Here is a 25,542-nt window from a genome sequence, read left to right on the forward strand (position 1 = left end):
GCTGTTGCTTGAGGGACCCCAAGTGCCCAGTGCAGGCAGGTGTGTGCGGCCCTGGCAGGCAGGGGCTCACAGTGGTACATACTCCAGGCTCAGGTCCCTGGCATCACAGCATGGATCACCTACAGTGCTTGGGAGACCAAAGGGACCCCAGAGGAGCAGGTCTGCAAGGTACAGGCCATGCCCCTAGCAACCTCTGCGGCCAGGAACCAAAACACACCTCACCTCCCTGAATGTTGTGTCCTAGACATTTAGCAAATTTGGGGATTTTTTTTTTTTTTTAATCTGGAAATCTCTAGTATCCTAACCCCAGACCTGCTGGTATCCGGCTGCCTGTCTCTGTGCCCCCAGCCTGTTGTGAGACTGTCACATTTCCATAAACGAATGCGTCTCTACTGGAGCACAATCTCTCTGTTCTAATTACAGATGGGGTTATTAACATTTACCGGTGAGAAAACAAATGAATGTAGCTTGTGTGCTTACGTCGTTCTGGCTGCAAGCGCAGGCATATGCTTTATTGATTTATATTTTTCTGCGAGTGTTTCTCAGGCCACCTCCTCATGTCTGGCTGACATCAGTGGTGTGGCTGGAAGAACACAGCTAGACACTCACCCATGTCGATGCATCTGTCTGCCTGTAAGCTGGCTGTCCAGCTTTTGCGTCACTCCTGCCTGAGTCCCAGCGCAGTGCTTTCTCTTTCTTCTTTCATACTGGTGCCAGGGGTTTGGCAGAGGACGCGAGCGCTGGGCATGAGGGGCAGAGACTCCAGGGTGAGCTGGCGAGGAGAATGGGAAATGCTCCATTTGGGAGGGCCTGCAGCGCTATTTTTATTGCGGATGCCCCAGCTGTGCTGTGACACGGCAGAGTTTGGCGTGGGGCAGGCAGCCTCCTCAATGGGTGTCTCCTGGTCCCCTGCCTTGCAAGAGCTCCTTGGGGCTCTGCTGGGCATCACCCCCTGCCCAGACTGTGGGATGACTCCATGAGCATCCTGATGCACCCTCTGCAGGCTGAGACACAGTCATGGAAGGTCCAAGGCATGTCATCCTGGCCTTCCCAGCCTCGTGCCTCCTTCTTCTCCATTTCTCTTTGCAATGCACGGCCGGGAGCATGGAGGTTTGCTTGACTCCTACCTGGATGCTCATCCAAGAGTAAAACCCAGTGAGCTGTGCTGACCTTCAGGCCAAGGAAAAAGGCGAGGAGGAGAGCCCCTGTTCTGCTGTGTCCGCCAAGCCCTCAGGAGCGGCAGTTCCCAGGTCTGCGTTTGCCCAGGGCTTAGCAGGTGGGAGCTGGGTTGGAGGCTGCGAGCACTGCAGGACCCAGTGGGATGTTCTTTAGGGAGTTCAGCAAGGAAGTGGGATGCCTCTGCTCCTGACACGTAGGGGTGGAAACATGGGGTAGTGTGGACACGCTGGTCCTGCTGGGGATGTAGAGGCTGTGGTGCAGGGCAGGGAGCAGGCTTCTCTGGTGAGGAGGAAGCAGGGGAACTGCCATGCCTCCCTCCCCTGTTCCCACTGCTTATAGAGAAGGGAATGGAGTCCAGTATTGCTGAATAAGAGCCAAAAATGCCTTTTGGCAAGTCTTTCTATGATGTCCTTGCTGTTTTGAGGAAGTCAGCATTAAATGCGCAGAGTACAGGAGAGGAAGGCTCCAGGGCTTGCATGGGACCTGGTTTGATGTCCTGCTCTTACTGCCTCCTTGACCCTGCTGTGTGCTGTGGTGGGAAGCTGTGCTTGCGGTCAGGAAAGGGGTTGGACACCTTGGGCTGGTTCCCATTGCCCCAGCCCTCACAACAGCTTCCCAACAATTCCCTGCGCCTCGGCTGTCTTGATGCTCCAGAGCTTGTGCTGATGTTAGTATCCCAGCTCAGGCGGACCCAAGCTCACACTGTCCTACAGCCTGTGAGAAGGAGGGACCAGCAAAGGTACCTTTAACCATGTCTTGGAACAGTACAGCCTGTGCCGTCACAGAGGCTCTCCTACCTGCGGTGGCAGTATAGGTGTAAGGAGACACCCAGGGTCCTTCCCCAGAGGCAGGCAGTGGGATCTGAGCAGAAAGCTCTGCAAAACCATCTCTGCCTTGGGTGGAGGCAGGGCATCAGGTGTGTGTTTGAGGAGTGGGACAGTTGTTGCTGGAGAAGTCCCCTTTTCCCTCCGGTGCTGCTGGAGGGCTTTTCCTTTCGTAACGGCAAGTATGCTGCTGCGCCCCAAGACTGTACTTGCTGCTGCGAGCGCCGCCTTTCCTCCCCGCCTGAGCTTTGCTTAAAACACTGCACCCAACGTCGGCTGCCTCCAGGACCAGCCCTGCACCTTGCAGCGTGGGACATGTTGCAACGTGCCATGCCTGGTTGAGGGTGGGGACCAAGGGTGCCCTGGAGTGGCCGTCTGAGACCAAGGTGGAAACTGAGTGCGAGGACAGAGGTATTGCCAAGCCCATGGGTTGCGCTGTGCCTGCCAAGACCAGACAGCCATCTGCTCAGCCGATAGGCTCCTGGGGGAGGTCTTTAGATGAAGGATACTAGGTAGACACTATCAATTGAGCCTGCAGAGATGGTTGCTGAGCTGCTTCTTAGTTGCCTCATTTGTGTTGCACCTTGGTGGGTCTGACTTGAAGGGATGAAGGACAGTGGCGCCCAGTGATAGGATGAGGGGTAATGGGCATAAACTTGAACATAGGAAGTTCCATCTTAATATGAGAAGGAACTTCTTTACTTTGAGGGTAGTGGAGCACTAGAACAGGCTGCCCAGAGAGGTGGTGGAGTCTCCCACTCTGGAGACATTCAAAACCCGCCTGGACGCTGTCCTGTGCAACGATTCTGTGATTCTGTGATTCTGTGATTCTGTGATTCTGTGATTCTGTGATTCTGTGATTCTGTGATTCTGTGATTCTGTGATTCTGTGATTCTGTGATTCTGTGATTCTGTGATTCTGTGATTCTGTGATTCTGTGATTCTGTGATTCTGTGATTCTGTGATTCTGTGATTCTGTGATTCTGTGATTCTGTGATTCTGTGATTCTGTGATTCTGTGATTCTGTGATTCTGTGATTCTGTGATTCTGTGATTCTGTGATTCTGTGATTCTGTGATTCTGTGATTCTGTGGATGGGATGGCAGGTCACCTCTAGCCTGCCAACGGGTGTGCCTGCAGCTGGGGGAGCTGTAAGGACAGAAGTGCTCCAGACATCTCTGCAAGCTCTCTCAGCCTTCCCGCACACCTGAAGCATCTCTGTCTCTGTGGGGAGCCCCTTCTTGTGCTTACCAGCCAGGCAGGAGGTTGCATACCTAAGGATGGTGCTGACTGCGGCTGTGCCACCTGGCTGGGCTGATGAAAAGGCAGCATAAGCCTTGGGCATATGCCACAGCTTTTGTATTACTAGGTATTCTGGCTGGGTTACTGGAGAGGCTAGGAAGGTTTATCTCCAGTCCCTACTAGTCCATCATCTAGACTTCAGAAAAAAAAAAAAATGCATCTCTGGGACCCGTCTCTCTGTAATGTGGCTTAAATTACCCACAGGCTTGCAAAGTTTGTCTTGAACACATAATGGTTTGTATAAATAATGATTATGATAGGGTCATAGGCAATGTGAGCATATGAGCCTCGTTTCTTTTAGAAAGACGACTGGAAAATGGAGCTATAAAACATGCAGGAATGAGGTAAATAGTTTGGTCTCTGCAAAGGAAAATCATACTTCCCTGATCTGTTGCAAGTTTTTCAGTACTTCGATAAAATAATAGATAGTATTTGGCCAGCTTGTGTAACTTGCTTGGATGTTCAGAAAACCTCTGAAATTCCTCACGAAAGACTGTTAAGAAAACTGTCCACTGGATGAGATGTAGTCCTGGATCAAAAACTAGCTGAGGGTCCACAAACAAAGCCTAGGAGTGAATGAGCAATTTGAGTGTGACAAGATCAGAAGGACAAGGTCCTTCACTATTAATGACCCAGGAAAGATAATGTGCAGCAAGGTACCCGAAATCTGCCAGTTACCCCGGTGTCGTTCAGATTTGTCAAGATGAAGCAACTCCAAAGTGATCCTGTGTGAAGCGAAGTGGTGTGAGGTGAGGAGAAAGTGGGTACTGAGAAGCATGCAACTGGATGTTTTGGAAGGAATGATTTGTTCAGGGACATGGCTGGCTTCTGAATTACTGTGGCTACTCAGGGCAGCAGAATTGCAGGCCAGTTACAGAGACGTTTTTCCTCAATAAGCAAAGATGCCATCAGAGAAATAAATTGTGCTCAGCTGCATGAGGAGCAGCGTAAGGAGCGATGCTGAGAGCATCAGGATACTGTTCTGGCAGTCAAGGTTGTTTCCCTACCCAGGATATCATATGCGGTTCTGGTCACCTCTCTGTAGGGTCAAAAGAGTGGAGTATATTGGGGGTGGGTGGTGAGAGTGGTTAGAGCTGGAAAACACCTCATGTCATGGGAAGGAGAGAGCACTTAATAGCAGTGAGCTTAGTAGGTCTAGAAAAAGCAAAGGCTTTTATTCTTTGCCTTTTCTCGCAATGCAAGGAGAACTGAAGGCTGTGGAGTTGCAGTGAGATTGTAGTATTTTATTCAACATGTGAAACTCATTGCTGCAAGGTACCATTTACAACCTAAAAACTTACAAGATTCCCAAGAAGAGGAGCGAGAGGTAGTTCTCTTTGCAATGAGTCTATCCAGGCTGACACTTCAGAGGTGAAAACAGGGGTGTAACTGTTCCAACTCCAAAGCATGTGACTTCCCTTTGGTGAGTCTCACCCCATCATTTCTTCCCATCCCTCCCCTGGAGCTTCAAGTCTCTCATTAATTCAACCAGGGTGAATTATCCTGCCTGGCTTCCCAGTTGGTTCCCAACTGCGATCTTGTGGCTTGATTTTCTTCTCCTGCTTTTCCACTCCCTTTTTCTGTTCATGGCTGCTTGGTGGCCTTTCCAATTTGGTTGACCCTCCTCAATGCCTGTACCTAGCCAGGCTTTTGCTCATCGAAGTGCCCTTTGTCATCGGTGCTTCAGCTGGTTTGCAGCTGTGCATCTGTCCCAGCTGAACTGAGAGGGATCACTTTGAAGCCGAGCTCTCTAGGACACCGTAGCGAACGGTTTGGTGGTCATTATCCAGCCAGTGTTGTGCTGCGATGCTGATAAATCTCTGCAGCCAGGCGGGAGATTGTCAGGATAATATCCGTGAGCTGGAGGGAAGAGCTGTGCACCCTCTCTGCTAATGTTACCACCCAGCGTGGAGCTAGCAGGGCAGAGCTGGTGGAAAGGGGCCTCTCTGGGACAAGAGGCTGAAACCAGCAGAGGGCAGTGGTGGTGGCTTTCTCCTGCTTTGGGCAAGTGATGGCTCTTTTGCCCAGCCCACCGGGATGGAATTTCTGGGCTTGGCTAAGCAGATCCTGAGCATTGCCCAGCAGTGACACTGTGCCAACTGGTCTTTCTGCTTGCTACATGGTGGTAGGGAGGGATTTGGGGTGGTTGGTGGGTGCTCGATAAGAGGGGGTGGTTCACGGATCAGTGGCCTGGATACATCATCCCATCTGTTGTTGCTGCTTCCTTCTGCAGCTGGTGGGGTTTTCTCTCCCCTGTTCCACGAAGTGGTTGTTGATTTGTTGTTTCTAGACTATCCCGGTGATGCTTAATTTGCATTTATCCATAGCTAGCATGGTCTTCTCTGTGTTTCCCATGGATCTGCTTTGCGAAGGAGGAAGGTCTTCCTATGTCCAAGCAGTGGTGCTACAGTGATGCTGACCCAAGCCCAGCTGTGGGGCTTGTAGCAATTTGAGGAGGGCACTGAAATAAATAAAATATTTGATCAGCTAGATGGTAGAGCCTGGGCCTCCTCTCTGCCCTCTGTGTGGTTGCATCTAAATGCATTCAAGGCAGCGGAAGGAAACAAGCAGGGGGTGTAACCAGCCCCTGATGGGTGCCCTGGGAGCTGGGGGCTGAGGCCCACAGTGAGCGGAGGGTGGTGATTCAGCCTAATAAAGCTAATGGCACGCAGCTAGGCAAAGGAAATTGTGGGATCATGATGCAGCAACTGTCCCGTAGCAGTTTGTTTCCGTCATCCAGACGTGACTTCATGTCCCCACCACCCCACCCTTTCATTCTTTCCTGTACCCAAACGTTCTCCCTGCTGAGGGAAGGGGCTGAGACACTGTGTCCTCAAGAAGAGGAGTCGTCTGTGAGAAGGAGGTGCAGCTAAATGGTGTGAGAGTTGGGGAACAAGGAAGGGAGCTTTGGGACTGTGCATGGTGGCACCACAGCTGCTGAAGCACCCAGCCTCTTCCAGCACCCCCCAAACTCAGGAGGCTTCTCCAGATGACCTTGTCCTTAGACGCTGTTTCTCAGGGAAATCCTGTAGCACAGAGGAGCCTGAGAGAGCAGGCAAGGTTGGACCCTAACTCCAACAGGGCTATACTGTCATCCAGCTGCTGTGTGTCTAATCGGGCCTTTCTCTCCTTTCCCCAGGGAAGACGATGAAGCTGTAGAGATGCTTCCCTACGTGATTGCCACCCTGGGCTCAGCAGGGGCCGCCTGCAAAGCCTCCACATGCAACAACAGCACCAAGGACTACTGCTACAGTGCCCGCATCCGCAGCACTGTGCTGCAGGGGCTGCCCTTTGGTGGGGTGCCCACTGTCCTAGCCCTCGACTTTATGTGCTTTCTCGTAAGTCTACCTACTGCTGCTTCAGCACTGTCTCCCCTGATTAGCCGTGAAGGGAGGGCTGTGGTCGGGTGGTTGAGTTGAGGGCCCCAAATGCCATCCCAGACTTTTCTGCTGGCTGACTTTATGGTCTTGATAGTCTCGCTTAGCCACCATTGAGCTGCACTGAGCCCATGGAAGGGTGTTGCAAATTTTCCTGAGGACATGCGTCAGGTTAGGTCAGTCCTGCATCCTAAAACTCCGGTTTGTGATGCCAAGTCCCTGCAGCTTTACCCACCCAACGGCTTTGCTTGTTCCTCCTTAGGAACTGCAGGACCACATATGCTGGACCAATAATCTCACCTCCTTGGGACCTGAGGGTCTTTTGATCCTGTGGTTAACTTGGCTAGTGTGAGAGGGGAGGGAGGGTGCGAGGTGGATGGAAACAGTCTTTTTTCAGTGGTGCCCAGTGATAGGACAAGACGTAACGGGCACAAACTTGAACATGGGAAGTTCCATCTAAACAAGAGGAGAAACTTCATTCCTTTGAGGGTGGCAGAGCACAGGAACAGGCTGTTCAGAGAGGTGGTGGAGTCTCCCACACTGGAGACATTCAAAACTCGCCTGGACGCCGTCCTGTGCAACCTGCTGTAGGTGACCCTGCTCTGGCAGGGGGGTGGACTAGATGATCTCCAGAGGTACCTTCCAACCCTGACTGTTCTGTGATTCTGTGTGTTGGATCCTGGACCTCTGCCTTCCACAGCCATCCAGATAGTCTGATTTTACCTGTGGGGAACTTGTGCTGTTGCACAAGCCTCAGTGTGCTGTTAGCTGAGCAATCCTGTCCCCTCCCACCCTCCCTGTTCCCATGGCTCTGCATGCAGAGGACAAGGATGGAGCTGGACAACGCCTAATGTCACAGCTCTTCCTTTGCTCTCTTCCAGGCACTGTTGTTTGTCTTTTCAATTTTGCGTAAAGTTGCTTGGGACTACGGACGCCTGGCCCTGGTGACTGATGCTGACAGGTAAGCGTGGGAGAGGGGCAGGAAAACAAGGCATGAATAGTACCCTTCTTTACTGCTGGGCAGAAGGGATTAATCCCCTTGCATGTGCTGGAGGCAGCTGGGCAGGAGAGGCAAGAATGCCGGTTGTATACCCTGAGTTCCAGGAATAGGAAAAATCCCTGCTTACCGGCTTTTTTTGTTACAGCATCCTTCTCCTAACACAGGGAGTAGTGCCCCCTGGCTCCACACCACTTATGGTCCCTACAGTGATAGAGGTGTGCAGGGGCCCTTACAGAGGAACAGCAGATGGAAGGGAGGGAGGAGAGGGGGAAAGAGGTCACAGGAAGGGTGAGGGCTGCCACAATGAAGGCTTTGTTAAGCCTCTAAAGGTGTCTTTGTGGCTCTGCTGGATGTAGTTCTTGTTAAGAGCACTTGAAAGTGGTAGGCTGCATTTCCAGGTGCGGTACTGCTGTGCTAATGTGAGTTTAGCTTGCATTGCAAGTGCTGACGAGCCAGTCTGGGTATGGATCCTTCCTGCCCAACGCATTCGTGGGCTACAGTGTCTGTTGGCAAAAGCCGAGGCCCGTTGGGGATGGCAGCTCCACAGCACAGTGAGATGCTATTCTTGTTTTTGCTGTTAGCAGCAAGGACAGTGATTATTTTCTTCCAGTGCAGAATAAGGAACTCTCATTGATTAAGCTAAGAGGGGTTGTGTGTGTAGTCCGCCTCTCTCCAGGGACGGTTCACTGTGCCTGTGGCGCTTTGTCATGTGCTGGAGACAGTGTGGCTTCTGAAGGCTGGCTGCAATAGGTCTATTCCCCTTGATCAGCTCCATGAGCTCATCACACCCAAAAGCTTGGATGGGACTAAGCTCCAGCCTCTTTAGTTCCTTTAGCCATACCAATTCAAACAAACTACTCTTGAGCACTCCGTGCATGACAGTGGAAAGAGTAAGAGTTGTTTTCTTCCAGCACTGAACCAGGAACTCTCCTGGTTTGGATAAACAGTCTTGGATAGCATTAGATAAGCAGCTGTGTCCCCGTGGCTCCTCTGCCCCTCTTTTCCTGGCCTGGCTGGGGAAATCAGCAACACCAGGGGCCTTGGGAGAAAGTGAGGAGTAGGGAATAGCTGGATTAGACCTCACTGGGGAGAGGGCAGCAGCTCCTCGGGGTTAAGCTATCTGGACCCAAGCACTGGCTGGTAGCCACGGAGGCTGAACAGCTCTGACCTTCAGCGAGGAGAGAGGGCTGGCCCTCCTCAGAGGCGATGCTTGGGTGCGAAGGAACAGGAGCAGCGGCTGTAGGCAGAAAGGCAGAGGGGTGCCAGCCGTTTGGCGAGGGAGAGCTGGTAAGCCTGGGGAGAAGGGACAGCATGGCTGTGGTAAGGGTGTCACCAGGACCGGGTTCCCGGGGAGGAGCCCCTGCTGCTTGGCCCATCTGTGAGGTGGCATGAGCATTTCAGGAGGGCGGGATGCAAGTGTGTTGGCTGCCTGGAAGGCACGGAAGGGGAACTCGCATGGTGGCTGGGCAGCCCTGGCAGGCTGCTCTGCCTGGTCCTGTCCCTCAGGAGCTCCCTGGGACACCCATGGTGTGGAGCCAGGCCACCTTCCCAATGAAGCTAGCTTCCCTTTTGCCAGCAGCAAAGCACTCTGCTCCTGGGCTGGTGGGGGCTTTGGGGTGTTGTGTCTTGGGGCGGTGCTGGGATCTGGAAGGAAGGTCTTCTCCAGCGTGACCATCAGCAGGTTTCTCTTCCTCAGGATGGTGTGGAGCCATGTCGGGTGCTTAGCTCCCTGCGTCAGAGGAGCCTCAGCACGTGCTCCCGTGGTTGTAATCTCTCCCTTTCTGTTTCTGTGCCCCCAGGCGTCGACACTGGCAGACGGAGCGAGAGGAGCGGGAATAGTATGTCGTTTTTTCAGGGTCTCATTTATTCTCTTTCTTGCTCGTACTCTCTCTCTCCTTTTCTCTTGCAGTTTTCTGTCTCGCTTTTGAACTAATCTTAAGTGGCTGGGAGTTTGGGCTTGGAATTGTGCCTCTCGGTGGATTCATGCTGTTCTTTTTCCCCTCACCTTTCTGTCAGCCACTACCACAGCTGGATGCATTCTGTTTTTCCCCTAGTAGCACTCAAATGCTCCTTAAGGGCAGTAGTGCTGAGGAGCTTCCAGTCCCAGCCAAGGTGGAGGGTGCCTTGTCACATACCCTGCTCTACCTGCCTGTGTCCAGCTATTCCACCTTATGATGGAGAAAATAAACCCAGTTGCCTGAGCCCACAGCATACTCAGGTCACCCAGGCGCGGGGGAGCCTCCTGTGCCTGGTCCCTCTTGTGCCAGGGTGCTGCAAGTGCTGCTCCCGTGCCAGCTGCGAGGGCAGGTGGGTGCATGGAGAGGATCTGACAGGCAGTTGCAAGACTTCTTTTTCCTTTACCCACGTGAGGCTGCCAGTACCAGGGCAAGTGTTGGCCTTTGTCTCTTTCCACCTACCCCCAGCTGGCAGCATGCCTGGCAAGGCAGCACCTTTGTCCTTTCTCTCTCCCTGCAGAAGCAAACTTCCTGCCTCAGCGCTGCTGAGAGCATCCTCCAGCACCTTGGCCTAGTGTTGTCCATTAAGCACTGCTGTGGACCCTCCCTCCCTGCTCTTTCTTTCCTCTTTCTTGCTGCTTTCATGCCTAAAAAAAAGAGCATCCCCCGTGCCTTGCTGACTGGATGGGTGGTACCTGCTGCAGAGGGCACAATCAGCCGGCAGGACAGAGCCTGTGATGGTCACCCTGGCCAGGCTGACGCATGTCTGAGGCTGGGGGAGGAAGCTGCAGCCTCACTTCTCCATCACTTGCAAAGCAGGTACCTGCCACTGCCTTAAGAGGGTACAGGGATGTTCCTGTATCTGTAGTTGCTCCTTCCCCCCAGAGGAGCAGAGCAGTTGGAGCTGTGAAAACAGAGGTGGTGGTAGCTGTGGTACATGGCATAGAGGGGACCCCTCGCTATGCTTGAGTGCTTCGCTACTGGTTGGCCCTGCTTCGGGTGTGTCTGGCAAGTTGTCACTGCTAACACCTTGCAGGAGGAGTAAGGCAGAGGTAGCAGAGCTGTCATGTTCTGAGGCTTCTTGGGGGGCCACCTCAGTTATCCTCACAAGTGCTCATCTCTCTCCGAGGGGCTGCTTCTTCCTGTTCTCCTTCTTCATCTGGGCTTGCTGGAGCTCTCTGCTGCCCTTCCCCCCCAAAAACCTACTGGTTGAGCTGGGATGGTGTTGGTAGTCAAACTTCCAAAAGCCTGTGGAGCTCAGCAAGGAAACCATGTCCTGGCTGTGTTCCTCCAAGGCTGGTGGCAGCTTCCCATCCCAGCTGTTCTCTGTGCTGGGCTGCAGTGGCACGTGGTGGGTTAAGGACACGTGTACGCTGCCTGGTGCTGCCAGCCGTTGAATGTGCAGCATTGCTCCTGGTGCAGGAGGACATGCTGCTCAGATGTGTCCCTTTGCCTGAGAACTTGCAAGTCCACTTGTCCTGCGCCTTGCCAGGGCTTGTGGTAGCCATCGACACTCTTAATCAGTGACTCAGTCCACACGGGGACGTCATGGCAACCCACCTGCACCTCTGCATGTAAAGGCAGTGATCACAGAGCCCTGTGGGGCTTGTCACCCACGCAGCTACCTCCTGCCTTGCACAGCAGCCAGCACCTTCCTCAGCATGCTTGGCCTCCTCTCCCAGAGCCTCCAATTCCCTTTGCCTGAGGCTAGCCATGCCTCAGACCCCATCTTCCCTCCCTGGCAAATCTGGGGCAGTAGACAGGGTCCCACAATAATCTTCTCATGGTTTAGGGCAACCTTGCTTCCACCCGCTTGCTTTTTTAGTGTTTTGCTTTAAAAAGCCGCCAGCTAGTTGGAGGTACCATTGGAACTCCCTCTTCAGCTTCCCGTTTTTGGCAATGTTCTGTCTTCTCAGCACTGCCGGTCATCCTGATTATCATCTCTGCATCCCGCTGAATGGAGCTGAGTTAGCCTGATCATCTCATAACATGGCTCTCTTCTCATTTTTTTTCCTCAAGTGCTGCTTGTGTTCTGCCCACTGCTTTTCCGGTACTGAGGAGTTGAAAGCACACTGTGTGATCATGCTGGGCTCTCCTTGGGGCTGCGGACAGCAGAAACTCGCCCTCACTCTGTGCCCAGCTGGAAGGCCTCTGGGATTTTATAGGGCTGAAGATCCGAGAGCTTGGTCAAAGCTCGCTCCGTCCCTCCAACAGAGCAGGGTATTGGGCTGTGCGCTCGCAAGCCTGCACACCACTGTCTAATCTGCACTCCTGTAGTCCCATGACCTTCAGCTAATCTCCTTTCCCCTCTTTCTGTTACTTCCAGCTAGGGACTCAGCAGGTGCTGCTCTGCTCTGAGGGAGACCACGTGTCCCATCCTCTTTCCTTCGGTAGGGTCACGAGGGTCTTTGCTTGTTCTCCTTCCCATAGTGTCATCCGCGTCGTCTCTGGCACGTGTCCCTCAGCTGCTGCTTCTCCAGGTTCTTGTCTATCTGATCCTCCTTGAGCCTGTATTGGTTACAGGGAGACCATGTTTTCATCTGGGTTATTTTGCCTTTGCTTCTAGCCTTCAGATCAACCATATCTTTTCTGGCACCTCCGAGGTCCTGGCCTGCTGTTGTCATCTTGCAAGTGCTGTTAAATTTAGGTCTCTGGACCATTTTCTTATCTCCTTTGCCAGCTGCCCTCTGCCTCCATTCGTAGTGGGGGTTTATTGTCTGCCTTGGATGCTTCTGCTGCAGATTCTTCATCTAGGTCCCTGCCTGCACCTGGAGTAAAATGGTCTGGGATGTTCACCTCTCTTGCTTCCCTGTCCTTTAGCCTGCAATCATTCACTTCCAGCTGTCTGCCCTGCTCCTCCTGGAGGGATTTCCAGGCAGGAGGCCCAGCTGAGGCTGTGGAGCAGGTTGGGCTGAGCCTGGCTCCAGGCAGCACAGCCGCTGGGGCTCAGCTGTGTTCCTTCTCCTCCTGGGATTCCCTGCACTGAAGCACTAAGGGCAGGGAGGACTGGTGTAGCGGGATACAGCGCACCAGACTCCCAGCCTTCCTCTTCCCTACGGCGAGTGAGGCAGGAGCTGCTGCCAGCGCCTCTCCAGAGCACCTGGGCTGCCGCCTCGTGGCAGCACCGGAGCCAGAGGGGCTGTGGCACCCCCTGGTTCCCACTTCCTCTCCTCTGTCTAAACCCTGTGCTAAAGAGACCTCATCTCTCCTCTGTGGCAGCTGCTGCCAGCCCCTCCTCGCAGGGGCTGCTGCATAATGCAGGTGCTTCTCAGAAGGTGCGGAGCGAGTAGCATCCACGGCCAACCCCGTGGGGGCTGCCAGGCTCAGCGTGTTGTCTGAAGATGGGACTCTGCTTACTGCTACCTCTGCTCTCTGATCTCCCCTCTCTCCATCTCATCTGGGGAAAACTGACCTGAATTAACCTCTGATCTTCTGGGTGCTCTTCGTTCCTGACCAGGCTGCCTCCTTGCATCTTCTAACTTTTTCCCTCACCTCCTGCTTGTCATTTTAGCGTAGCCTCCGCCCTGCACTCCGACAACCATGACCGCTATGAGCGCCTCACCTCCGTCTCCAGCTCTGTGGACTTCGACCAGAGGGACAACGTGAGTAGCAGCAATAGTCAAAGACCTTGCCTTTGAGTGGTCAGGAGCCCACAGCTTGTCTGAACCAAGGGCTCTTTGGAAAAAACACAGTTTGCTCTTCCCCAGTGCCGTAGGTCCCACATCTTATAGTGCGTGAGTGTTGTATAAAGCTTAAGGCTCTATGTAACTATGTGGCTTCTAGACCTGTGCTTAATTAAGTAGGCTATACATTCCTGTGGCTTAACAGATATTTGTCCAACCTATCATCTCAGCATTACAAACAACACTTGCCAGCTCCTCCTGGCAACCGCTGTCTACCTCTGCTGCCGTTTTCCTCTCTAAAGGGGAGGCCCAGTTTAGCAGGGTAACAGGGTGTGATGGATGGGTGATGAAGCTCCCAGGAAATATTCCTTCCCCAGGTGTCCTTGGAGGAGCACTGGCTTGGCCCAGCCTGCCTTCCCAGTCCTTGCAGAGCTCCTCTTGACCAGGATGATGGCTGAAGTACCTGTATGGTGAATTTTCTGGGTGTCCCTAGGCTGTGGAGAGCTTCCGTGCTAGCCAGGAGCCCACAGGTCACCTGGGAGGTTGAGCTGCCTGTTGGTAGGGGATAGCCATATGTCAGATTCCAGCCTGTGTTGTGCCCCATTGAGTAGCACTGTCATCCCCTTCACCTTGGCCCATCCATGGCTCTGCACGTCTGGGTGCTCATGGTCTGTTTTCCGCTGAGCCAAGTCTGTGGAGGTGCAAGGACACCAGCCTGGTCCCCTGAGCCTTTGAAGGAGGGAGCAGGGATAAGGGAACACAGAGTGATGTGAGACCCTCCTGTCTTCTTTCTGCACAGGGTTTCTGCTCCTGGCTGACAGCCATCTTCAGGATAAAGTAAGTGCCCCGGGACCTGCACGGGAGACCCACCTGGGGAAGAAGGAGAGACAGTGCAGGCTGTTGAGACACCCAGCTCAGTGCAGCTGTGTGAAGTTGCTGCCCTTGCTGGATCCCCTCCTCTGAAGAGCACAAGCAAAGTGTGCTCTGGAGAGGACAAGCAAAGACGGGACTAGATGAAGAGTCCAAATGCCAAAACTAAGGTCAAGCACTGAGTTTGTGACAGAGGAGAGCACCTAGCCCAGGTCTCCCCTGCCTCAGTCCTGTCTCAGAAACACCGTCCTCTGCTCTGCAGAGGTGCTTCTCTGTCTGGGACTCCTGCTAGGGACACTGCTGTCCAAAGAATGGCTACAAAGTAGGGAGTGGAGGAGGCAGGTAGACACTCCCAGCCTGATGATGCTCAGGAGTAGTCTTGGCTTCAGAGCGCTGTGGGATCGTGTCAGCCATTCTGTATCTCAGCAGGGGAGGCAAGGCCTACCAGAAGATTTTGTGTGTGTCCATCTGCCTGTCCGGGGAGGGCAGAGGACAGGGGCATGGGGAGTGGGGCTGCAGTGAAGATTGCACAGGTAAATTTCTGCCAACGCTGGTTCAAGGCTGGGTGCTGGGCTCCCTACCCTGGGGCCTGGCCACAGCTCTGTAGGGCAGGACCAGGGGTGCTGTGTGGGCTCAAACCAGGAGGGCAGCCACGACCCTGTGCTTTTCTCCAGCACTTGAGGGAATGTAGAAAATTGCCTGACAGCCTTTCTCTCCCCGGCAGGGATGACGAGATCCGGGACAAGTGCGGGGGTGATGCGGTGCACTACCTGTCCTTCCAGAGGCACATCATCGGGCTGCTGGTGGCCGTGGGGGTGCTCTCCGTGGGCATTGTGTTACCTGTCAACTTCTCAGGGGACCTGCTAGGTGAGAGCAGGGAGCCTGTGGCTGGGCTGGGGGAACTGCTTTCAACACCATGTCCCGGAGCAGTGGAGGGCAGGACAGGACTGACACAGACAAACCCTGACTGCTGTCCCACTTTGAGCGTGGCACATCCAGAGGGTCATCCTGGGCAGCTTGGGTTTTGGGGTGTTGTGCAGGTGAGATTCCTGCCATTGCCCACCCCAGTGGTTCTCTGTGCCACTCAATATAACTGAATGTGCTTGTGTCTGTCCCTTTCTCCCTAGAAAACAACGCCTACAGCTTTGGGAGGACAACTATTGCTAACCTGAATTCTGGGTATGTGTGGGCAGGGGTGGGATGGATAATTGAGGCCCTCGGGGGTATTTTGTAAATGTCCACTTGCTGCAGAGCCTCACCTCCTTGGAGGTTTTCTGCACTCACTGTGAGGCTACTGTCCCTGCCCCAATTTCCAGGCTGAGCTCCTGGAATTTGGTTGTAGGGCACGTGGGTGCTGTGCTGGTGCAGTGCCTTCAGGGCCTGACCAGCCATACACAGGCTCATAGTGGCAACCTTGCATTGACCTTTGTGGTCTCCATTGTGACAGGAATAACCTGCTGTGGCTGCACACGTCTTTCGCCTTCTTGTACCTGCTGCTGACAGTGTACAGTATGCGCCGGCACACCTCCAAGATGCGCTACAAAGAGGATGACTTGGTGAGCAGGATCTGGCCACTCTCCCAGGCACACTTTTCCATGCCCTTCTGTCAAGTCAGGTGGCCTTGGAGAGAGTGCTGAGCATCCTATCTTCCCACAGCAGTTTGGGGCTGTCTTGTTTTGTCTGTTCTTTTATTCTGCCTGGCCAAAGGCAGATCTCTTCCAGAGCAGCAGCCCTGACTGCGGGGTGAACGTGTCAGGGGCACCCCGTGCCTTCCTCAGGCGTTGCTCCAGCTGCTTTTGCCACCTTCATTTCTTAAGCATAGCCCCTGTTTCTGTTCGGGTAGCTGCAGTGTAAGCCCCTAGTCTGTCAATCTGCAGCACATCAGGGTGCAGGATGCCAACAGCTAGTGGAAGAGGAGAGGGGGAGCCCTGCGTGCTAGAAGTGATGGGGCTGCCCTTTTCCATCACTGACTCAGGCCTTGGCGGTAGGCATTGCTGCAATCCAGTCTTTCACACCACCCACACCTACCTGCCCTCTCTTTTTTTCTTTCTTTCTTTCTAGGTTAAGCGAACTCTCTTCATCAATGGGATCTCAAAATATGCTGAGCCAGAGAAGATCAAAAAGCATTTTGAGTGAGTCTCACTGTGACCCTAATTAAAGGCTGCTCTGTAACAGGGATGTTTTTATTGGGGTAGTGCTAGTGTTACCTGGAATGGCAATAATACATTGAGAGCAGAAAGCTAGTAAAAATCGGTGAACACTTATTTTTGGAATCTCACTGTTATTTTTCTGCACAAATTTTTATCTGAATGTGCGGCATCCTTGGTTTTGTGCCTTGGGGTACCCGGCTATCTCTTCCAGAGCCATAGGGGGTCAGCGTGGTAAGTAGTGTACAGGGCATGTCCTGAGATGTAGTCAAGTTAAGAGATGAGGTGCAGGCAGGAGGCGCTCAAGCAGTGACTACGAGATGTTGTGCTGCTGCTTCTGCCCTGATTGCAGTTCTTGTAGAAAAGTATATTTTCCTTTTTAACACAAAAAAAAGTAAATTACTCTTCCTTCAGGACCTTGATGAACATGCTGTCAGGGCTACGTTTAGAAGCACCGTGGGAAGAGGAGAAATTCTCTGTACCCTTTGGGAACCCTTCTGTCTCTTTCCAACCCCAAGCCCTCTGGCCCATGAAAGCAGAGAGGGAGTGTGTGGTCAGAGGGGTGCCTTGCTCCACAGAATGAGAGTCCAGAGAGGCTTCTCGTGCCAGAGCCTGGAGGATGTAGCGTTTGCCTCACGTTGCTTCTGCTATAAGGGACAGAGCCTGCAGGCTCCCCTGCTGCCTCTAGCAAGCTCTTGTTATGCATCATGATGCTTGGCCTGGGGCAGGAGAGAAGTCCTGGATACATGGGGTTTGCTTGAGGAATTACAGCGTTTGGTGTCGGGTGTGATGAGCCGGTGCTTCCCATCCACAGGGAGGCCTACGCTAACTGCACCGTCCTGGAGGCCCGTCCCTGCTATGATGTGGCCCGGCTGATGTTCCTCGATGCAGAGAGGTAACTCCTGGTTTGGGAGAGAAGGCAGGGTGGGCCGATGCTGCAGGCTTCCCCTCAAGTCCAGTGCCACAGGATCTTTTCTGATCCACCATCTTTCTTTCTTTCCTTCCTTCCTTCTCTTCTGCTTTCCTGTTTCAGGAAGAAAGCTGAGCGGGGGCGAATCTACTTCACTAACCTGCAGAGCAAGGAGAACACCCCGTCCATGATCAACCCTAAGCCCTGTGGCCACCTGTGCTGCTGTGTCATCAGGGGCTGCGAGGAGGTGGGGGGAGAGCTGGAGGTGTTGGGCGGTGGGGCACATAGGGGCTTGAGTCCCCAGGTCTCTGCTCTGACCCCTATCCTCCTGCCCAGGTGGAGGCCATTGAGTACTATACCAAGCTGGAGGAGAAGCTCAAAGATGACTACAAGCGGGAGAAGGAGAAGGTGAACGAAAAGCCTCTGGGGATGGCCTTTGTCACCTTCCATAATGAGACCATCACAGCCATGTGAGTGCAAAGGGTCCTGCCTTCCCCAGGAAGGTGACCTGTCCCAGCTCTCAGCCTAAATCAGAGGAATGCCAGCACCAAGGCATCCCCCTCAGCTTGTCCCTGCCAGCCCTGTGTTAAGATCTCCCTCTTTCTCTTCTTCTCCAGAATCCTCAAAGATTTCAACGCTTGTAAGTGCCAGGGCTGTGCATGCCGTGGGGAGCCCAGGGCCTCATCCTGCAGCGAGTCCCTCCATGTTCCCAACTGGACCGTCAGCTATGCTCCTGACCCACAGAACATCTACTGGTGAGCAGCTCTGGGGGCCTCAGTGGGCCCTGCCAATGGGAAAGGGGGTGCGCCCTCCCTGTCTCCCTCCCCATCTGCTCCTCTAGTAACTGAACGAATTGTTCTTGCTGAAGCCGAGCCCGGCTGAGCTAGAGGTCTGATCTGACTTGGAGGAGGAAAGCCTTGGGCTGGCACCCCAAGTGCTGTTCATGCAGGCTGGGCTGTGGTGTGCACATGAGGCCCTGGACCTGCCCTTCTCTCCCATGCAGCCATCCTGATGCCCTCCTTCCCCCCCCCTTTCAGGGAACACCTTTCCATCCGGGGCTTTATCTGGTGGATCCGCTGCCTTGTGATCAATGTGGTCCTCTTCATCCTTCTCTTCTTCCTCACCACCCCTGCTATCATCATCACCACTATGGACAAGTTCAATGTCACCAAGCCTGTGGAGTACCTCAATGTAAGGCCTTCGGAGATGGGTGCAGGATGGGTAGCATGGGAACCACCTCGAGGCAAAACAGCCCCTGCAAGGGGAGGGGGTAGGGAGAGAAATTGTCAGTCGTCCCCAGGTTCTGTCAGCTTGACCATGAGGGAGGTACCGAGCCTGGCCAGGGTGCAGTAGCCCCTGAGGTGCTGGGGACTCAGCACCAGCAAAGGCTGCTGTAGCTGTGGCTGGTGCAAGGGCTGCTACGCTGTGTAACATGCGGTTTCTTCTCTGCCTCGTTGCAGAACCCCATCATCACCCAGTTCTTCCCCACCCTGCTGCTGTGGTGCTTCTCTGCTCTGCTGCCCACCATTGTGTATTACTCTGCCTTCTTTGAAGCGCACTGGACCAGGTAAGGACAGCCAGCGCCTGTTCTTAGTCATACCAGCATGCTGCCTGACCGCTAGACACTCCTCACTGGTGTAAAGCTCCTGGCTGAATCCTTCTGCTTGAATTAGTGTCTTCTACTCCAAGCATGTGTTATGTTGCACCTCTTGGAGACCTGAGGTCTGCTATGGAGAGCTGTGCTGCCAATCCTTAGCTGCTGTTGTGCAGCATGGCTGCCTGAGCAGACCTTGACTTGGGTCTACAAAAAGAAAGCTGGGAGGAGTTGGGGCTGGTCACTGTGAGAAATGCTAGTAGTGAGGGAAATTTTGGCTTGGGTGAGCAGGCAGGGGTGGTGTGCCTGTACCCATGTGTAAGTCATAGCTTTTCCAAGGAAAAATCACCTTACCTTCCCTATGGCCAGAAGCCATAGCAGCTATTTGAAGTGCAGAGCACTAGAAATGTGCTGCTTGTGAGGCACATTCCCCACAGGACATGCAATGTAAGCTTTGTTTTCTGCTCTATGTTGCAAAGACTGGTGGGGAGGATGTCGCCAGCTGTGAGGATTGCAGGTCAAGAGAGATGATTGCAGAGAGTCCTCTAAAGATATGTGGGCTGGGAGGGCCTGTGAGACAAAGTGGGAGGAACTGGGACTTGAGAACAGACCTCAGACATACTGGAGGGAAACGTACCAGTAGTGGACAGCATGGGATCCAGATTAGATGCTGAGAAGCACTTGCTGATGAGAAGGTGATGGGGTCACCATGGGGTTGGCAGGGCAACCGTAAAAGGCTAACAGTCTCCTCTCTACCCTCAGGTCTGGAGAGAACAGGACGACCATGCACAAGTGTTACACGTTCCTCATCTTCATGGTCTTGCTGCTGCCATCACTGGGCCTGAGCAGGTAGGGGTGGTGGGAAGGGAAAGCAAGTGCAGAGACCTGGAGCACAGGGAGGGTTGAGATGCATTCCTGGTTGTTCTCCTGAATCACATCCCTTCCCTGCTGCACAAGAATTCTGGCCACCATTCCCTTGGGAAGGTGGCACTTAGTTCTGGTTGGGGGGCCAGGCCAGACCCTACCTGACTGGGTCTCTAGGACCTTATTGAATCAGTCTGCAGACGCATTGATGTGTGCTGTGGTGTTACCGATAATTCAGCAAAAATTGGCACGGTTGATGGATGCATGTGAAAAGTCTGCTCGAGGTCTGCTGGTGAAGGAGTGTCCTGGTTTCGGCTGGGATTGAGTTAATATTTTTCCTAGTAGCTGGTATAGTGATGTGTTTTGGATTTAGTATGACAATAATACTGAGTGAGCAAGTGGCTGCGTGGCACTTAGTTATGGACTGGGGTTAAACTACAACAAGAAGGCACTACCCACGTCTGTGCTCAGTGCGCACTCCAAACTTTGCACAAAACTAGCGAATTCCCCATTTGAGCCAGAACTGAGTAGGTTGCACTGCTTGGCTGTGTGGGATAGTTATGTACAGGCTGCAGCAATGCTCATCTGTTTGGATGTGAGCCCCAAATCTTCCTGCAGGGGTTATAGAAGTACCCTATGGCAAGCAGCAGTGCATCAGCTGCCAGCCATCGGCATGCACTCCCAGCGCTGAACTGTGGCTGAGTAGGGAACCAGTGTGAGGAAGGAAAAACTAGGGGGTTGGGAGTGGGATGGGGAGTCCTCACTGTGGTACGGAGTTACTTTAACATTGTAGGGTGGAGGATCCACACCCCCACCCTGAATTCAGGATTCTGGTGAAGTCAGCCTCTCAGTGGTGAAATCAGGCAGCTCCCAAGACTAGACAAACCCTCTGATTGAGGCAAAAGAATAGTCCTCCATCCCAGTGGGTGACTACAGCGATGTCTCTCAGACAGATTAAAAATACTTTGTTGCATATAACCTTACAACCTAGCCAGGTAAATGCTCTCACAAGGTTTGCATTGCGACCAGATACTGTTAAACAGACCACGCTTCCTTCTGAGGACTCAGTCCCCCTGCTGTTGCCTCTGGAGCTCTGTACTCCATCAGTACCCGAGGTGCCAGAGGATTGGACGGTTTTATATCAAAAAATCAGAACTGACGAAAATGGGATTTGTTTCTCCTAAGGGATTTCTTTAATCTCTGTTGGAGGGTGCCTTATACCTAACTGGTTTCTTCTGTAATAGGAGTCAGTCACCTGTTCTTTGCACAGATGTTTTACCCAAACAGAGGAGAGAGGAAAATACTGTACTGATAAGGATCAGGGCAAAGGGAGAAGAACGCACATGAGAGTGAGAAGCTTTACATCCCTTTTTGGGTGCTACACTGTGTTTCCCAGTGTCTGATTTACATAATAGCTGGTGACACACCCCAAGAGGGAACAAAACAGTCAGTGGTCAGAGCTTTGGGTTCTTCTAGAGCAGCTTCCCCATATTTGCATGTGCCCATCTGTCTATTACTGCTTCTGACTTTTCTTCTTGCTCCCCCCTCCTTTACAGCTTGGATGTGTTTTTCCGTTGGTTGTTTGACAAAAAATTCCTTGCCGAAGCCGCTGTGCGATTTGAGTAAGTGGAGTTGGACAGAAGGCCCTTCTTTCCAATGGGGGGAGGTTCTTGTTGGCATCCAAAGGTACTGGGGGCTCTCGGCTGCTGCCCTGCAAGGGGGAGCACCTCTTGCAGCCTGCTCTCGCTGTGCCTCTCCAGGTGTGTGTTCCTGCCGGACAACGGGGCCTTCTTCGTCAACTATGTTATCGCCTCTGCCTTCATCGGGAATGCCATGGACCTGCTGCGCATCCCTGGCTTGCTCATGTACATGATACGCCTCTGCCTGGCCCGCTCAGCAGCTGAGCGCAGGAATGTCAAACGAGTATGTAGCGGGGCTGAGGGCATGTGTTGTGGCTTCCACCTGAGGTGGGAGTGCTATGCTGAGGCGCCGATGGGGCTCACCCGATGCTGTGTGTACAGCTGGGTGTGTTGTACGCCCCAGCTGAGCTCCTGGGGTCGTGCTGATGGGTCTCTGTTCCCTCTTGCAGCACCAGGCCTATGAGTTCCAGTTTGGGGCTGCTTACGCCTGGATGATGTGTGTCTTCACTGTGGTCATGACATACAGCATCACCTGCCCCATCATTGTCCCTTTTGGTAAGTGATAGTCCTTTGCCTCCCTGTGTCAGAGACTGGGGTGAGGTAAGAAGGGTCGTGTGGGAGAGGTATTCTCTGTACTGGAGGTACTGGGAAAGAGGCTGATTCCCCTCTCGGCTGGCATCCCTCCTCTCTCCCAGGGCTCATGTACATGCTGCTTAAGCACCTGGTGGACCGATACAACCTGTACTATGCTTACCTGCCTGCCAAGCTGGACAAGAAGATCCATTCAGGGGCTGTGAACCAGGTGGTGGCAGCCCCCATCCTCTGCCTCTTCTGGCTTCTCTTCTTCTCCACCATGCGTGCAGGTGAGTGCTGGGCTGAGATACCAGCCCCATCCTCCTGCAGAGCCGCTTCCCTGGCTGGGGTCCTGGCAGCTCCCAGCCACAGAGCATAGTCAGGGTCCTTCTGACACCACCACTTTGTTTTTTTCTTTGCCCCAGGGTTCTTGGCCCCCACTTCAATGTTCACCTTTGTGGTCCTTGTGATCACCATTGTGATCTGCCTGTGTCACGTCTGCTTTGGGCACTTCAAATACCTCAGCGCTCACAACTACAAGGTGAGGTGGAGTGCTGGGTGGGAGCATGGGACTCTTCTCCTTGGGAACACAGCTCAGCAGCGAAACAGTGGGGTCTCCAGGGAGGCCCAGGCTGCTCCCTGGTAGAGCTTCTCAACCTTGGCTTCACGGAGGGGATGGTTCCTGAGGCCATCCCTGCTGCCTGTATGCAACTCCTTTTCATTCGTCATCCCGGCAGTCTCTGTTTCTTCTTTTCTCTCCAGATTGACCACACAGAGGTGGACTCCATAGAAAATAGGCAGAATGGTAGACCTGCCACCAGCCTGCCAGCTCCCAAATCTGCTGTGAGTCTCTGTCCCCACCTCCATGCCCTGGCCTTGGCATGCTCCTTAGCTGGGTTTGGGAAGGGGGAGGTGACTCCCTGTCCAAGTACCTCACTCCTCACTTCTCTGAGGCAGCATCTGGAGTTTCCCAGCGAGAGTGGGAGGCAAGTGGTGGGCCCTGTGCTGCTTGCCCAAGCTGGGTGATGAAGTGTAAGCCACACGCACACACACACACACCCCCACACACCCCTACCTTCTCTGGCCCTGCCGCGAGCTCTCTCTCTTATCAGCTGGGACAGTGAATCCAACTGGGTCAGTCTCCCTTCTCCTTCTATGTCTTTGAGCCCTTGCCCATCAGCAAAGGCTGCCACCCACTGGGCTGGTCCTGGTGCCAACACAAAGAGGTCTCCGTGGTCGTTGCCATAAAGGCCATGAAAGTGCTTTGAGGACTCTTCCCTCCCTTGCCCAGCTCTCTGGGATCTCAGAGGCAGTTTTCTGAACTCCTTGGCTCACTGGCTCTATTCCAGCTACTTCCTTCCACCATGAGATTTTTTTCTAGTTGGGATCTGTGCAGAGCTGTTCACGGGGTGCATGCAGAGCCTCCTGCTTCCTTAGGAGAGCAGGGCTTGGATGTGAACTTGTAATCCAGGCTCCTTCACAGTCTCCCTGTGTCTAAGAGCAGCGGCCTCTTTCCAAAAGGAGACTCCCCTTAGGAGGCAGGCACAGCCTCGGATGGACACGTCCGCACGGACTCCGAAGTGCTGAGAAGCCCCATGCTCTCCCAGTCCCGGCTCCCTGGGGGTGCTACCTGCGCCAGGATGCTGGGATTTGGCCGGAACCGTGCTGCAGACACATCCCCTATCACAGGGCCAAGCCAGCCCTGCTTTTAACCACTCTCCTGGTACACCCCGTGAAGTCTGAGCCCTTCCTCATCTTCCCAGTATATCCCCACAGTCAGCTTCTTGCATGGCACTTTTGCATGTTGTGCTCTGCTGCCACGAGAAGCCCCCCAGGCTCATACGTGTTTCTGCTCTCTCCCCTGCCCCGTGCGCGGCCCCGGCAGAAGTACATCGCCCAAGTGCTGCAGGACTCCTCCCCGGAGGGCGAAGCGACAGAGTCGGAGGAGCAAGGGTCGCAGGACGAGGAGCTCATCAACACGGACGGCATGAATGACACGGATTTCCAGTCGTGTGAGGACAGCCTGATAGAGAACGAGATCCACCAGTAGGGACCTCGGAGGGAGGGAGGGGAAGGAGGCCCAGGAGCGGGGCAGGCTGTACGCACGGAGACCCAGGGAGAGGCACCGAGGGTGCTGGCCACTGCCCTTGCCCACCCTCCGGGGCCGCTGCCTTCAGCGAGGGCAGGGGCCCTGCCGCGAGCTCTCCATTTCCCTGCCCCTCCACCCCTGCGCCAGCCTGGCAGCTCGGCGGGCATGCTCTTTACTAGCTACCTTCTTTAGTGCATCCCCAGACCCCAAAACCCTGGGGGCTGGGGAGGAGGGGGACTGTGACCCCTGCGGTGCTGCTCTGGACCCGCAGGGAGGAGGAAGGCTGGGTGCTTTGTGGGGAGGGGCGCAGGGGGAACCTTTGGAGGCTCCTCAGCAGGCCCCACTGTCCCCTGTCCTCCTGGCACGAAACACTAATAATTTATTAGATTTACAGGAAGGTGACAAACGAAAAGCTTTAGTCAGTGTATTGGAAGTCCCCCCTAGGGAGGGGGGTGGCTTTTGTTGCACCTTCTCCCCATGCGTGCCCTTTCTTCACCCCTTGCAGCATCCCCTTGGTGTGACATGCCAGGTGCAGGGGGTGGTGACAGAGACCTCCCCTCCCACCACGGGGAAGGTGGCAGCCCGGCCTTGCAGTCAGGGGTGGCATCAGCCCGGGGAAGGGGTATGGGCGTTGGTGTGAGCCAGGCAGCCCCTTGCAGGGTGAGGGGTGCTGAGGGCATTTCTCATGGGCAGGAGGAGGCGCAGGCAGCCTCTCCCCCAGGTTCTGTCCCCTCCTCCCTCAGGGGCACAGGCAGGGGATTGCAGCATCATTTTAAGTGGCATTTTTTTTGCACATTTTACTCTCCTTTCAAACAAATCAACCTGACCCCCGTGTGGTACCGCAGCCCCCTTTGCTGCCCTGTATCTGCACAGCAGGGTCAGGCCTGGGGGTGGGGGGGGTCTCCTGGGTGCTAGGGAGAGGGGAGAAAAGGTCCTGGACTGCAGGCCCTCAGCACCCTACAGGGTGCCTGGTGATGACGGGGCCCCATGGGCTGCCTTCCCTGAGCTGCCGCAAGGTCTTCCCCTGGCTGAGGTGGTCAGAGAGGGAGGGAGCCCGGGGAGAGCAGCCCCTGGGAGCCCTCTCCAAGCAAGACCACCATCTTTAGGAGCACAAAAGCCTCACGGGGCTGTGCTGGCTTTCTTCACCTGCCCTGACGGGGTGAGTCACCAGTCACCCTGGCATCACCCAGCCTGAGAGAGCGGGGCTGTTCCTCCCCTACCTCTGCCCTTTCCCCCTCCTGGTGATAGCTGTGTCCCAGAGGCAGGCAGGGGACAAGGATGGATGGGAGACGTGGACTGGCACCTGCAGGGAGGTCTGACCCTGTTTAAAGGCTCTTTGTGAGGAGGTTTCTGGTCAGGATCAGTTGCCCTCAATTGCTTCCCCCCTCCCCTTGTGTAAAATGTAAGGAAAATAATAAATCTCCCTGCTATTGAGCTATATTTATTTCCCTCAACCCCCTGCCATCATCCTGTTTGGTGCTCATTGCAGACACTACTACCCTCCCTTTGCCTGTCATCTGCGGGTGCTGCACCGGCTCGCTGGAGCCGTGCCCTCCAGGGTCTTACAGGGCTGGGTAGAAGGGGACAGTCATTTTTA

The 25,542-nt window shown here is 54.1% G+C and overlaps 1 protein-coding gene across 1 annotated transcript; it reads left to right on the forward strand.

The window, feature by feature from the left end:
• The first annotated feature begins 6,464 nt into the window (after window positions 1–6,464).
• On the forward strand, window positions 6,465–23,906 carry TMEM63B (transmembrane protein 63B). Its single transcript, XM_009880414.1, has 23 exons — window positions 6,465–6,641; window positions 7,562–7,641; window positions 9,480–9,518; window positions 13,147–13,237; window positions 14,058–14,095; window positions 14,853–14,995; window positions 15,256–15,307; window positions 15,576–15,684; window positions 16,190–16,260; window positions 17,090–17,170; window positions 17,309–17,432; window positions 17,522–17,655; window positions 17,803–17,940; window positions 18,223–18,376; window positions 18,646–18,752; window positions 19,542–19,628; window positions 21,200–21,265; window positions 21,404–21,566; window positions 21,733–21,838; window positions 21,979–22,146; window positions 22,282–22,397; window positions 22,619–22,699; window positions 23,742–23,906. Exons 1-23 carry the CDS (start codon window positions 6,465–6,467, stop codon window positions 23,904–23,906), a joined length of 2,490 nt encoding a protein of 829 aa, XP_009878716.1.
• The last annotated feature ends 1,636 nt before the right edge of the window (window positions 23,907–25,542 follow it).

The sequence above is a fragment of the Charadrius vociferus genome, unplaced genomic scaffold (assembly GCF_000708025.1).
Source record: "Charadrius vociferus isolate BGI_N301 unplaced genomic scaffold, ASM70802v2 scaffold62, whole genome shotgun sequence".
Classification (NCBI taxonomy): domain Eukaryota; kingdom Metazoa; phylum Chordata; class Aves; order Charadriiformes; family Charadriidae; genus Charadrius; species Charadrius vociferus.